Source organism: Crocodylus siamensis, chromosome 12 (genome assembly GCF_052110815.1).
Source record: "Crocodylus siamensis isolate JL-2025a chromosome 12, ASM5211081v1, whole genome shotgun sequence".
NCBI lineage: Eukaryota > Metazoa > Chordata > Crocodylia > Crocodylidae > Crocodylus > Crocodylus siamensis.
This window is the reverse complement of record NC_143406.1, coordinates 4,385,129-4,397,201: the sequence shown is the minus strand read 5'-3', so window position 1 is coordinate 4,397,201 and position 12,073 is coordinate 4,385,129. Positions and strand designations below refer to the sequence as shown.

Genomic DNA, 12,073 nt, shown 5'->3' with positions numbered 1-12,073 from the left:
ACAAAGTCCTCTGCTTATGCACAGAACAGGGACAGCAGGAGTGATCCTAGGGATGAAGAAGCCGGTGGGAGCTGCTCCATCTGGCAGAGCTTAGAGCAGCCTAGGGGCTGTTCTCATGTGCTCCCTGGGCTAAGCTGACCTCCAGGTGTTCCCACAGATGGGATGGGGAGAAGGAGCCAAAAGGCAGCAGAAAGCCATCAGCGCCATCCTGTTCATATGCATGGACCCAAGTGCAGTCACGGCAGAGGTTATGGGCACATTGACAAGTTACCGAGAGGTAAAACGGGGTGAACTTCCAGTGAGTCAGCTAGTCCCTGTCAGCTGCTTGTGTGAATGCTCTATCACACAGTAAATGCAAGGGGTCTCGTAGTTCTTACTGGGCGTGTCTACATGTGCATTTACCGTGCAGTAACTTATTGCACAGTAACTTATTGCACAGTAAACGGATTTCACACCGGCGTCTACACATGAAGACATTACAGCACAGTAATGCTGTGTGTGGACTGACTTGGGACTAAAGTTAGCCCCAAGTCAGTCCACACACGGAGTTACTGTGCAACAAGGTGTCTACACGTGCCTTACTGTGCAGTAACTACTTGGGCATAAATTTGTTACCTGCATCATGCAAGTAGTAAATTTATGCCCAAACCAGCATAAGTTGCCATAGTTATTGCACAGTATGGGCATGCACATGTAGACATGCAGACGTACTGTGCAGTAATATTTGATTACTGTGCAGTAACTGTGCACATGTAGATGCACCCACTGGGGAGTAAACTGTCTTGCATTTACCAAGATAACAGTATGTTCAGTGGCAGATACCATGTAGCTTTATTCACACACTAGCATAACCCACAGCAAAATGTTTCTGTGCCCAAATACTCAAGTACACCCAAGGATGGAAAAGTCCATGGCTCTTGGGCAGCAGGAACAGTTATAATTACTAGGACATGATGAAACAATGTCTTGGGTGTGACTATCCCACGTACATCATGGCCAATTGTGTCTAAATGGAAAGAAAGAAGAAAAAAGAATGAAAGAAGCTGTGAATTGCTGCAAAAATCTCTCTGGAAACTTGCCTAGTGAAAACTTTTCTCTCCAGTCCCTTTTCATACCCTCCCTCTTATTACCTTTGATGCATGGATATATCAATGGGGGTGGGTTCTGCTTCCAGAATTAACTTTGCATGGCACAAAGGAACCTCTAGCAATCTCTAGGGTTTATGCCATTTGGCCAAAGCCTAGGGAAATATTAATCAAAGAAGAATTAAAAGGTATAACTGGGATCAAACAACAAAATAAAGCTAAAGCCACTTCAGTGAGATGCAAGGATGAGCTGCTGGTGAATCATGTGAGCCACAGTTTGAAATAGAAGTGCTGGAGACAGCAGCTCCATGCTCTTGTTTGAAATCTGGATGGGATCTTTCCCCAGCTGGGCTGGAATTCTGCTTCCAAAGTTATTCCTCCTTTGTTCCAAGCACACACACAGGGCGGGATGGCTGCTTTGGCTGCTCTTGTAGGGTGACCCTGAAGCTACCTGTATAGCATCCCAAGTGGTCCTCAGACATGTGAAAGCAGTGCCTGGACAGCCTGCACAGCTGGCTCTGATTACTGCTAGCGTATCCATCCAGCAAGGCACAGTGTCAGCACTTACTTGGAAATCAGCTTGCCACGACTGGGGCTCAGGGCTGATTTGGCACAGATCCTGCACGTGGGCTTTGCGGAGTGGATTCTTCCCCATGGCTGCACCAGGATCGCTGGCTGTTGGGACCTTCTTGAAAGGCTCGCGGTCGGCAATCTGGTTGGTGCTGTATGCCCTGCGCCGTGAGGATCTGGGGTCCACCCCTGCACAAAGGAAGAGACAGTCAGCCTCACTCCTGGAAGCCATACTAGCCAACACCAGACAGGCCTGGGGCACGACTTTCTTAGGGGGCAGAGAAACAGAAGCCTCATCTTCCAGAAAGCACAGTGAGAGCATCACCCGCCTGCTCTTGCCCTGACTCCATACGGGCCAGACCCTGGAGAACCCAGGAGTCCTGAGTCCCAGTCTAACCCTTCTCCTTTCTGCTGGGAATGAAGCAGGGCCCTCAATATCTGGACAGGGACACATAGTCCAGCCCCTCATTGTGAGGCAGAATGAGGGAGATACAGGCCAAACTCACACATCATCCAAGCCTGTGAAAGATCCACAAAGGGTCCAGGAAGCCTTTAGTGAAGCTGGTCTGGGCCAAGAGAGAGGGTTTTTTAAAAACTGCAATAATAATTACAGAGCTGAAATGTCAGGAGGGAAAACTGGAGGGAAGCCTGTTCTCAAGGGACTTCCCCCTTTGATTTCCAGACATATGTGGATAAAGCTTCCAACTAAGCCAGCTCTCCCAGCCCTGTGTGGTTTGTCATCACTCCTCCTGAGACCCCTGTCACTTCAGAGATACAGGTAAAGGGACTTCATCTGACAGCAGCAAATCAGCTGCCAAAGGCAAAGCTGCAGGCGCATCAGGGAGACGAATGTGCGACATGCTTAGGCTTCCCACACAGATGGACTAACCGGTATCAGGGTCTGACTCTCTCCCTGGCTCTCCCCCAACCATCAGGTGCTCAGGGGTACGGTCAGAAGGGAACCCCCACTCTGAGTCTTTGGCACAGCCCCAGCCATCTGCACCAGGTCCCTCCTCCTGGGAGTGAAAAAACACAGAGCTGCCTGACTCCTGGGAACGCAGCATGCTGTAGCGCCGCCTCTTGTCCTGGTGAAGAAAGAGACAGAGAGGGACAGGGTTGTGGGGGGCAGCATCTCAGCCAGCTGTGCCTGGAAAGTGCTGATGACAAGACTAGGACTGGCCTTCACAGGTGTTTAGAATTGGCTGCCTTTGCCTAGTGCAATTATCAAGGGCCTCTTCGCTCGCTCCAATATCTGAAAGCACCTTCTCCCCCAGCCTTGATGCCCACTGCTGCTCATTCCATCATCCTTTCCCTCCTCACCCCATTGTCCCTGAAGACTCACCCACCATTTCCCTCCACCACCCTGAGCCCGAGGCCACCATGACCCACTGGCTCTTCTGACAGTTTGCGATCCATTTGGGAAGGCAAGAAGAGTGAGAGCAGTGAGAACATGCAAACTTCCCCCAGTGCATGTGCACGCTCACACATGTACCTCCAACACATACTCCCACACACAGAGAGAGCACATTCACACACACACAGTACACATGTGGCTAGGAAAGGTTTGTGGTGTGTTACTTACAGATCTGGGGTTGGAGGTATACAGTGATGCGTCGCAGACAACGCCGTATCCAACCAGCCGGTCACCTGGGAAGAGGCAGCTGGCACTGACCGGGGAGATCAAGACCTCCGTGGTTTCAGGAAAGACCCACTCCACAGTGACATCACTCAGGACAGGCCCCATTGCTTTCTTCAGGGACTTTATCATCTGAGAGGAAGAAGCACAAAGCACAGGAGGATTGTGGAAGGGGACGTGCACTGTGAATGGATGTCTGGACACACTGTGAACGGGTTCAGTGAACACGCGTGTGCATGAATGCATGGGTGTGACAGTGTGGTAAGGACCTTGGGGTGAACCAACCAGTGTGTGTGAGCACGTAAGTGTGCTGCACAGGCTGCAGTTAAACCCGCAAACCCTGTGGGGTTTCAGAGAGCATGAAGCACAGCAATGTCCTGACTACCAGACCTTGCAGGAGGAAAGACCAGTGGAGCAGCTAGTCTGCTCTTCTGCCTGTGCCTTACATGTGACACTCTGGGGAAAAAAGGAAAAATCTGCCCTTAGCTGATGATGCAAACTGACTGGCAGAGAAACATCCACTCCTGTCTCCTCGGGGTGCTGAGACTTCAGAGTGAGATTGAAGTGGATGTTCCCCCAGTGTCACTTGAAGCTAAGTAACTTCTTCTCAACAACTCACTAACACCTGCCTCCAGATCCTTGCAGCTACTCTGAGCTGTGCCATCTGCTACTGTCCCCCTATACATCCATGTCCAGGGATGTGCACCGGGGACACCCAGGCACCATGGACAGTGAGCCCACCAGTGGGTAAATGTCAGTCTTCAATGCAAAGGCTTGGAGAGTGTCAGCAGACACCGTTCCCTGGGCAGGCCAGTAATGCCCTGGTACCAGGATATCAGGCTGGGTCTGTGCTCCCCTGAGAGGGTAAGTCACATGCACAGAGGTGTGCACAACCACGGCACCACCCCTCTCCACTCTCACCAGGGACAGCCGGGGATAAAGAACTCCCTGGGGCTTTCCAGAGGGACAAGACAATTCTCTAGGGCAAGCCCAGAGCTGTCCCTGCTCTGAATCAACTGTCCCCAGGGACGCCGAGCTTTTCTCTTGGACATGTCCTTCAAACCAAGGCCAGCTGCCACCAAGCACTGGGCATGCTCCTCAGCCACTGCCAATTGGCGCAGCTCCATGGGCGTCAATTAGCCAGGCCCCTGGCAAGTGCCAAGCAATGGCTGGCATCAGTGGAGCTACACCAGTCACAGCAGCAGGAGGTCCAGTCCAGTATCAGTGACTATATCCTAGGCCAGTCTTTAGGGAAGCTCACTTTTTTTCCCCCCACAGACGATTGTTTTTCAGTGTTCAGAGAGGAGTTAAAAGCAGAATTATAGATGGACACTTTTAAGCGCTCTGTATTGTTCAAGGTGTTATGGGAGGTTTGTAACATATAACCAGGCTGTGTTTTATGGGGCCATCAAATAATGTCTCAGCCTGCGGAAGGTCCCAAGCTGCAGAGCATGGGAGGCCTGTACTGCACTAATAGCTCCATAAAACACATCCTTTCTTGTCTTAGGCCTTAATTTATAATGGAGAGGCTTGTGCTCTCTGAAAGTGCTCCCTGTGCTGTGGATCCCAATGGAGGGACTTCCAGGAAGTGAAGATCTCTTTAAAGGCACTTTGGACCCTCGAGATGCAAAAAAGGAATCTCAAATGTGTCAAAGTACATCAGGTGCTTAGTTCTTACTGGTTTCAATGAAACCTACTTAGATGCTTTTGAAAATCCTGCCCATTGCTGATCTGCAGCTTAGGCATCCAAATACCTTTGAAAAACCTGGCCCTCGCTCCCTACCTGTACACAGACATCACTAAGCCCCGGTGTGCCAATTACAGTACCAGCCGACGGCTGTTTGTCACTAATCATCAGGCCCACTCCTGACAGCCCCAGGTCTCAAACCTGCTAGAGGCCAGGGGCAATCCTGAGTGTGGAACAGAGCTGTCCACTGCCCAGGCTGTAGGACCAAGCTAGGGCCATGCAGCAATGGTACAATGGAACTGGAGGAATTTTATGCCCCACCCCACACTGCCGCCTACCACACATGTGGCATGCCAGCAGTCACGGTGGCTAGGACGAGGCATAAAAGTCTCCCAATCCCAATCTACTACTGTTTTAACGTTTCTGAGTTCCATGGCAGAAGGGCCAGATTCACCGAATGGGGCTGCAGCAGAAGAGGAAGTACACAGTAGTCCATAAGAACCAGCTTGGGATATAAATGCTATAAAATGAAGAGGACCAGAGGGCCTCAAACCCAACCAGTAACCTTTTGAGCCCAAGCCTCCAATGTCCCTCTGTTGGTTAGTGGAGAGAGTATAACCAGAACCTGCAGGGATATTTATGACAGTGAATAATGAAACTCGCTATGCGCTTATGATAGAGTGAAAATGATGAATGCAGGGAGCTCTGGTATTTATGACATTGGCAGTGCAGGAGCCAGACATGAAACCTTAAACGCCTGCCTCCAGATTGGTTCAACAGGCACAATGATTGCACTGTTTATTCCTCTTCCTCCTACCCTGTGAACTCCCAGGCTGCCAGACTAAGCTGAGCAGGGGTGAGCTGGACTTCAGAATTAATGAGCTGCCCTCATGCTGGTTCCTCTTCCTTGGGCTCTGCCTAGTGTGGTAGCTGTGTTTGAAGCAAGCTGCCTTATTGTGGCTATCACTTGCAGGCATCCAGACATGCAGAGGGTAAATGCAGGCTCTGTCACCAGCCCGTCAGAGATAGAAATGCTTTCTCATTTTCCTCCACTCACCCACATGCTGTGGCTATGTGGGAGGTGCAGAGGCAGTTCCAGAGCAAAGAATTACATGGAAACCAGCTTGTGCCCAATGCCCTTGCCCCCACCCCATCAGAGCCAGATGAGAGCATCATTAAAGTGACATGAGGCTGCTCTTCCAGGCACATGCCTGCAGGAGAGGAGGGATGAGGGGGTAGGTCCAGCCACTCTGTGCTGGGGTAGCCAGGGTTATTCCAGAGGCTATGCCAACAGAATACAAATAGCTCCTGTAATCCATGCTGGGGCCTCAGAAATGCCACACTTATGAACAATTAACCTCATGGTACAAGGAGAGGTGCTGTACCACATGGAAGTCACTCTGTGGTAACTGCCCATGTGCACGCTCTGAGCCTGGGGTATGTGGAAGCCAGGCTGTGATAACTTACCCTGCTAGTAGTACGGTAAGCATAGTGCTGAGGACTACACTTCCACACCTAAGCTTGCATGTGCCACAGGATAACGGCACATGTGCAGGCCATTCCCATGAAGCTGCAGACACCTCTGCAGCAGTACTTTGTTGCCACAGACCCTGACTTCTGGGGCAGCTGCTTGGGCCTGCAAAACTCACAGCCACCTCTCTGCCCCTGCAGTGAGACCTTGGGTCAAGTCAGGCCCCTTCCTCCCAAGACACAATCCCCTGCTGGGAAGGCAAAACAGCATGCCAGACCTCAGCCCATTAGATAACCCATCTTGGGCCCGGGGTGAGGGCAGTGCACCATAGCACTGTGGCACTGCGATACGCAGCGTTGTATCCTCAGCAGCGTTGTGTGCAGGTTGGCCCCCTGAGACCAGGCAGACATTCTCAATTCACTGCAGGGATCTGCAGCCCCCACAGAACCTCTGCCAAGTCCAGCAAGGACATCAGCATGCAAGGAAGCATCTTCTAAGAGGAATCTCAGGGAGCATGGCCAGCTCCTGGCCAGCTCCCCAGGAGGAGTCTAAACCTCACATCTGAAAGCTCCAGTACAAAGCCTGGGAGCCTGGAGTAATTTCTCCGTCAGATTCACCATCCAAACTTCCTCTTTAGCTAAAAATAATCCCTCCAGCATTGGAAATCAATCACCCCTCTGCCTTCTGCCCCTGCTGTTCTGGGCTCACCCATTACAGACTCAGGATGGATGGTTGGGGCTGGACTGCAAAGTGCCCTGCTCCTGGTGAAGGAGAATAAATCATAGACCTCCCCCGTGGCAGCCTTGTTGCCAGCTTTCCCATGGACTCTGAACTTCCCTTAGAGCTGTGGCTCCACCCCAATCCCAAAGCCAAGAGTCAGCAGAGGAGGAAGCAAGCCCTCTGTCCCACTGCAAACCATCTCCTCTCACTGCTGCTGTGTGATCAGGCCTGTGACCTCTTAGAATCTGAGGCTGCATCTTCTTCATCTTCTGCATATCCCAGTAGTGTCTAGGGCAGTGAGTACTGCAGCATGCCTGTGTCCTCAGCAGAAGCTGACAGGCGAATGCATGGGAGATCACAAGGAAACAATGAGACTGTTGGCCCCACAGTAGCTGGCAGGATCAGGGCAGCAGCTGCTGAGGATGCAGAGCTCTGCCCATGACTTCCTCCTCATAGTTTCATAGTTTCTAGGGTCGGAAGGGACCTGAGTAGATCATCTAATCCGACCCCCTGCCATGGCAGGAAAGAGTACTGGGGTCAAACAACCCCAGCAAGGTGTACATCCAACCTCCTCTTAAAGACCCAACCATGCATCATTACAGGACTTGAGGGAAGGGCTCAGTGTGTGTTCAAACCTATGGAGGTAAAGCGCACCTGAAAACAGGTCCTGACCTGGCTGGCTCCCTGCACAAAGCCTGCTGGATGACTCCAGACTTTGCCCTTGTGCTCAGCAGTGAGCATGTCAAATCAGTGTCTAATTCATCCACCTTCATCCCTATTGTTTATGCTGATCCCTCTGCAGGAAGGATCCCCCTTGGACCACTCCTCCATCCTGTTACAGTGCCAAGAAGCTGCCAGATGCAGTGGCACTGCCTCAGGTCTGCAGGGGAGGCTGCCCCATTCTCTCCCTCTCCTCCACATCAGACAGAGGCACTGAGGGAAGGGAAAGGATTGTGAGGAGCACTACCTTGGGCTGCAGCCTTTCTCCTTCTGCCAAGAACTCTGCACTCCCCTTGGATACAGCAGCCAGCCCGTGCACCAGCCTCCTGCAGGCACTCTGCCCGATGCCAAAGCTGTAGCACCTGTGAAAGGACAAGAACACAGGACACAATCAAGGGGAAAGGCCCAGGGGTATGGTCTGTCCCTGCCTTGACTTTGGGCAGGGAAAATAGCCTGGGATTCAAAGCTCAGGGTCCCCTGCTGGACATCACTGGGAGGTAGTCTCTGAGAATCAGCTGCTCATTAAGGCACCTGATGTTGGGCAGCCAGCTAGAACTGCCTGGCCTTGCCTGTTCAGCCCTGGCAATGCAAAGGAGGATGAGATCATTAGGAAGCCGGGAGTGCCCTGCTGGTCCCTTGAAAGAGCCTCCAGAACCCAGGGGTGCTCCTGACAGGGACCCTACACCCTACTTCCCCCTCCTAACTGGTCACTGCATCAGCTCACTCCCTCTGTCCACACAGAGGCTGCTTCTGTGCCAGGTCAGCTGTTTCCCCACTGAGCCTGCAGTCAATACCATTAAAGACCTGGTAATTATCTTTGCTCAGAATTAAAACAAATGTTTTCTCAAGGAAAGAGAAGCCAGGGGACAGTGCTGCTTTCCTGACCTTCCCTACCCTTTTGCTAAGTGACTTGGGTTTCTTTTTTCTATATCTGGTGGCACCAGCCATTGGTTGAGAGCTGACACCGGGGCTACGAAAGGAACAGCAGGGAGTCCGAAGGTTTTCTGCAGCCAGGGACTTGTGCAGGGATGGCAGGCAGTTTCACTAGCTAGAAAAGGGCAGGGAATCCAACTGTGTCCTGAAAGGGAATAGCTGTTTTTCCTGGGCATTAAACAGCTGCTTCTTTCCTGTGCAATTCCAGAATACTTATTACATGCAGCCTTGCACTGGCCCAAGCTGGCAACAGAACCAGATGCATTGAGAAAAAACTGCAAGAAATACTCTTCATGTGTCATTTCTGCATAGAGGAAGCATCAGAGAGGAGTTTGGCCCCGTTTTCCTAGCTCAGATCATTTGAATGAACTTCCAGAAAAGCATCTGAACTCCTGGGCTCCAGTCCAAGCTCTGGAAAATCTCCCACTGTTCCCACCACATATCCTTCTGCTTTCCTGTCCCTGTCTGGGATGGCCATGAAGCCTGAGGTAGGAGCCTCCTGCACTCAGTGGGTCCCACAGCACACTTGGTCCTTTGCCTGTGGATCTGAAAGGTATCCATACCTGGTGGAGGCAGAGTGGTTCCTCAACAGCTCAATGACCTTCCCTGTGTTGCTGACAGCTCCATCGGTCAGCAGGAAGAGCAGACGAGGGTGTCCCCTATGGATGGGCTGTCGGATAGCCCACTTCAAAGGGGATAAGACGTTGGTGCCACCCATATCCGCCCGGATCTTCTTGATGCTCTCACAGGCAATAGCCAAGCTCTCCTAAAGAAAAAGGACACATGCGTGTGAGCCACACTAGCAAGGATCATGGCTGAGATGGCGCTTCCCTCTCCCACCCATTTTATCTGAGCTGGGAAACAGAGGCATGAACAGGTCCTGACCAAGATCATACAACGAGTCAGTGGCATAGCTTGAAACCAGTCCTGTTTTCAGTGTCTGTTGTGAGGCAGGATGAACCCCCCACCCCACAACTTTGCTGCACACTTGGTTGCAAGAGGATATGGATTGAACTCCAGAAGGGCTCAGGGCTTGTGTTAACAGGAATGTTCATTCAGATTATTATGGGGTGTGAATTTTAAATGAACTGGCTAATCCCAAATAGCTCCATGCAAGAGCTCTCTTAGTCTGGAATGAAGAAACTCTTAGTAAGAGAGTCCACATGAGGGGAAATTCCTTGCTGCCAGGTAAAGGGGCATCCAAGCTACAATGCCCTGAGTGCCAGCACATTCAGAAAAGGCTTGCACCCACCTCACAGTAAGTTTGACTGGAAGGAAATAACGTCTTAAATGTTGACCCAAAGCCAATGACGTTGAAGAGACACGCTGGCACCAGGCTCTTGAGAATGACCAGCAGGGCGTCCTGTGAGGGCAGAAAGTAAGCAGTTGTCAGACATGCCAGAGGCCTGAAATGTGACCAGTCACCTGAACTGCATCAGCAAGTGCTCTGCTCTGCCCCTCCTATGCGAATGCACTTCAGTACCACAGCCCCGCCACGTAGCTTCTCATTCACACACTGAAAACTACATCTAATTTCTGAAAACTACATCTAATTGCTCTTCCACCAAAAGCTCCTTCAAGGGAGCAGATAGAGAGGGGTCATCAAGATCTTAACATGTAAGATGTTGGGGGGGGACAGTCTTTAACTAATGTTTTTCTTGCTCATACCCACCTTGCTTCTCCCAGCAGCGTCCTCTTCTTTATCCTTTCCCTTCCCTACCCTTCGTATTCTAACCACTGCTTTCTCATAGAAATCATAGAGAAGTAGGACTGGAAAGGACCTCTGAAGGTCATCTAGTCGAACCCCTGCCTGAGGCATGATTATCCCTATCCAAACCATCCCATGCAAACCATAATCTAACTCTTAGTAAAACTACAGTCAAGTCTGATACAATAATAGACATAACATCCTAATACACCACACGTAAAGGAGGGGGACCATGAAGGCAACGTCCTGCTTATATCAAAGGCTGTTAATATACTGCTCAAGAGATCCCAGATAGAGAGCCATGACCCACAGAGGAAGGCAACAACCCTCACTGTCCATACCATTCAGTGTAGAAGCTCTTTTTCTGGCAGTCCCTTGATAGCATCTGATGACAAAAGCTGTTGCTTACAAAAACTTACCATCTCTGATTTAGTCTAAAAGGTGCAAATCTACTCTGCCTTCTGCTGGACTTCAGACTAACGAGGCTAACTACCTCACTCTTTAGAGAACTTAACACTGGGAATGTTTTCCTGAACTTAAAAGCAATGAGCGCAGTTGGACTGGATAGCAATCTTCTTCCTGGGGCTTGCAAACTAACATGGTAGCAGCAGGCTAAAGCAGAGAACCAGAGGGTGAAACTGTCCTGCCCATTTTCATTGCCCAAACTGCATGAAAACAAAAACTGAAAAAAGGAACAGGAGGAGCATCTATGTGGTTTATTTTTTTCAAACTGCTTTGTTTGAATGATGCGAGGTGAAATGACTAACACAGGTGACACGGATTTATAGCCTGAGGTGGTCTCTTGAATACTCCAGTCTGCACTAGTTCATCTCTGCTTTTTTCATTACAGAACAAAGATGTCATTTCTGGTGCATGCTATCAGATAGGGATGGAATATTCCAGGACAGAGAGAGCAGCTTGTTTTGGTAGCAAACAACAGAGTGAATATGAAGCTCCTAAGCTTGCTGCAGCAGCACAAGCAATTAGCATTGCAAAGAAGACAGTTGAAAGCAAAGCATGGGTCAGTGATTTGTTTTTGTGCTGGATGTTCACATGCTGATGAGGGCAGACTTCTGCCAATTTGCCTAGGGCAGCAGAAACCCTAGAGCCAACCTGCAGAGAAAAGCTGCCAAGGTCAGACAAAGTGAGAGCAGCCTCCTTGCTTCGTCACTGAGAGCAGCAGGGACTTGGTGACCTAAAAGGCCAGGAGGCTGAAAACTTCCCACAGCGGGCTGAAGGTAATCATCCTGGAACTGCCCAGTCAGAATCTGGTCTCAAGACTGGTGCTAAACATGTGTGTACCCAGTGCTTGATCCAAAGCCTGGGGCCGTCAACGCAGAAAACTCCACTAGGCTGTGCAGCGAGTTCATAAAGCCTCATGGGAGTTTTATTGACTGCAAATGGGCAGCACCTCTCCAGCTGTGCAGCCACCCCCTCTCCAGCAGTGCAGCCACCCCAAACACCTTCGCACAAAGGGTGCATGAAGTCTGCCAGGCAGCCAGGGCTGGAACTCCCCCTGACGTCAGCGGAGGTTTTATACCCA

General features: G+C 50.7%; 1 protein-coding gene across 1 annotated transcript in view; it reads right to left on the bottom strand.

Annotated features, from left to right (window-relative positions):
- The window catches only part of VWA5B1 (von Willebrand factor A domain containing 5B1), a 59,089-nt gene that overhangs the window by 21,042 nt on the left and 25,974 nt on the right, over positions 1 to 12,073 (bottom strand). Inside the window, exons 10-15 of the mRNA XM_090024224.1 lie at positions 10,075 to 10,185; positions 9,386 to 9,588; positions 8,137 to 8,251; positions 3,238 to 3,423; positions 2,545 to 2,740; positions 1,654 to 1,844 (exon numbers count right to left, since the gene is read on the bottom strand). Coding sequence (XP_089880350.1) covers positions 1,654 to 1,844; positions 2,545 to 2,740; positions 3,238 to 3,423; positions 8,137 to 8,251; positions 9,386 to 9,588; positions 10,075 to 10,185 — 1,002 coding nt within the window. The remainder of the gene's footprint in view (positions 1 to 1,653; positions 1,845 to 2,544; positions 2,741 to 3,237; positions 3,424 to 8,136; positions 8,252 to 9,385; positions 9,589 to 10,074; positions 10,186 to 12,073) is intronic.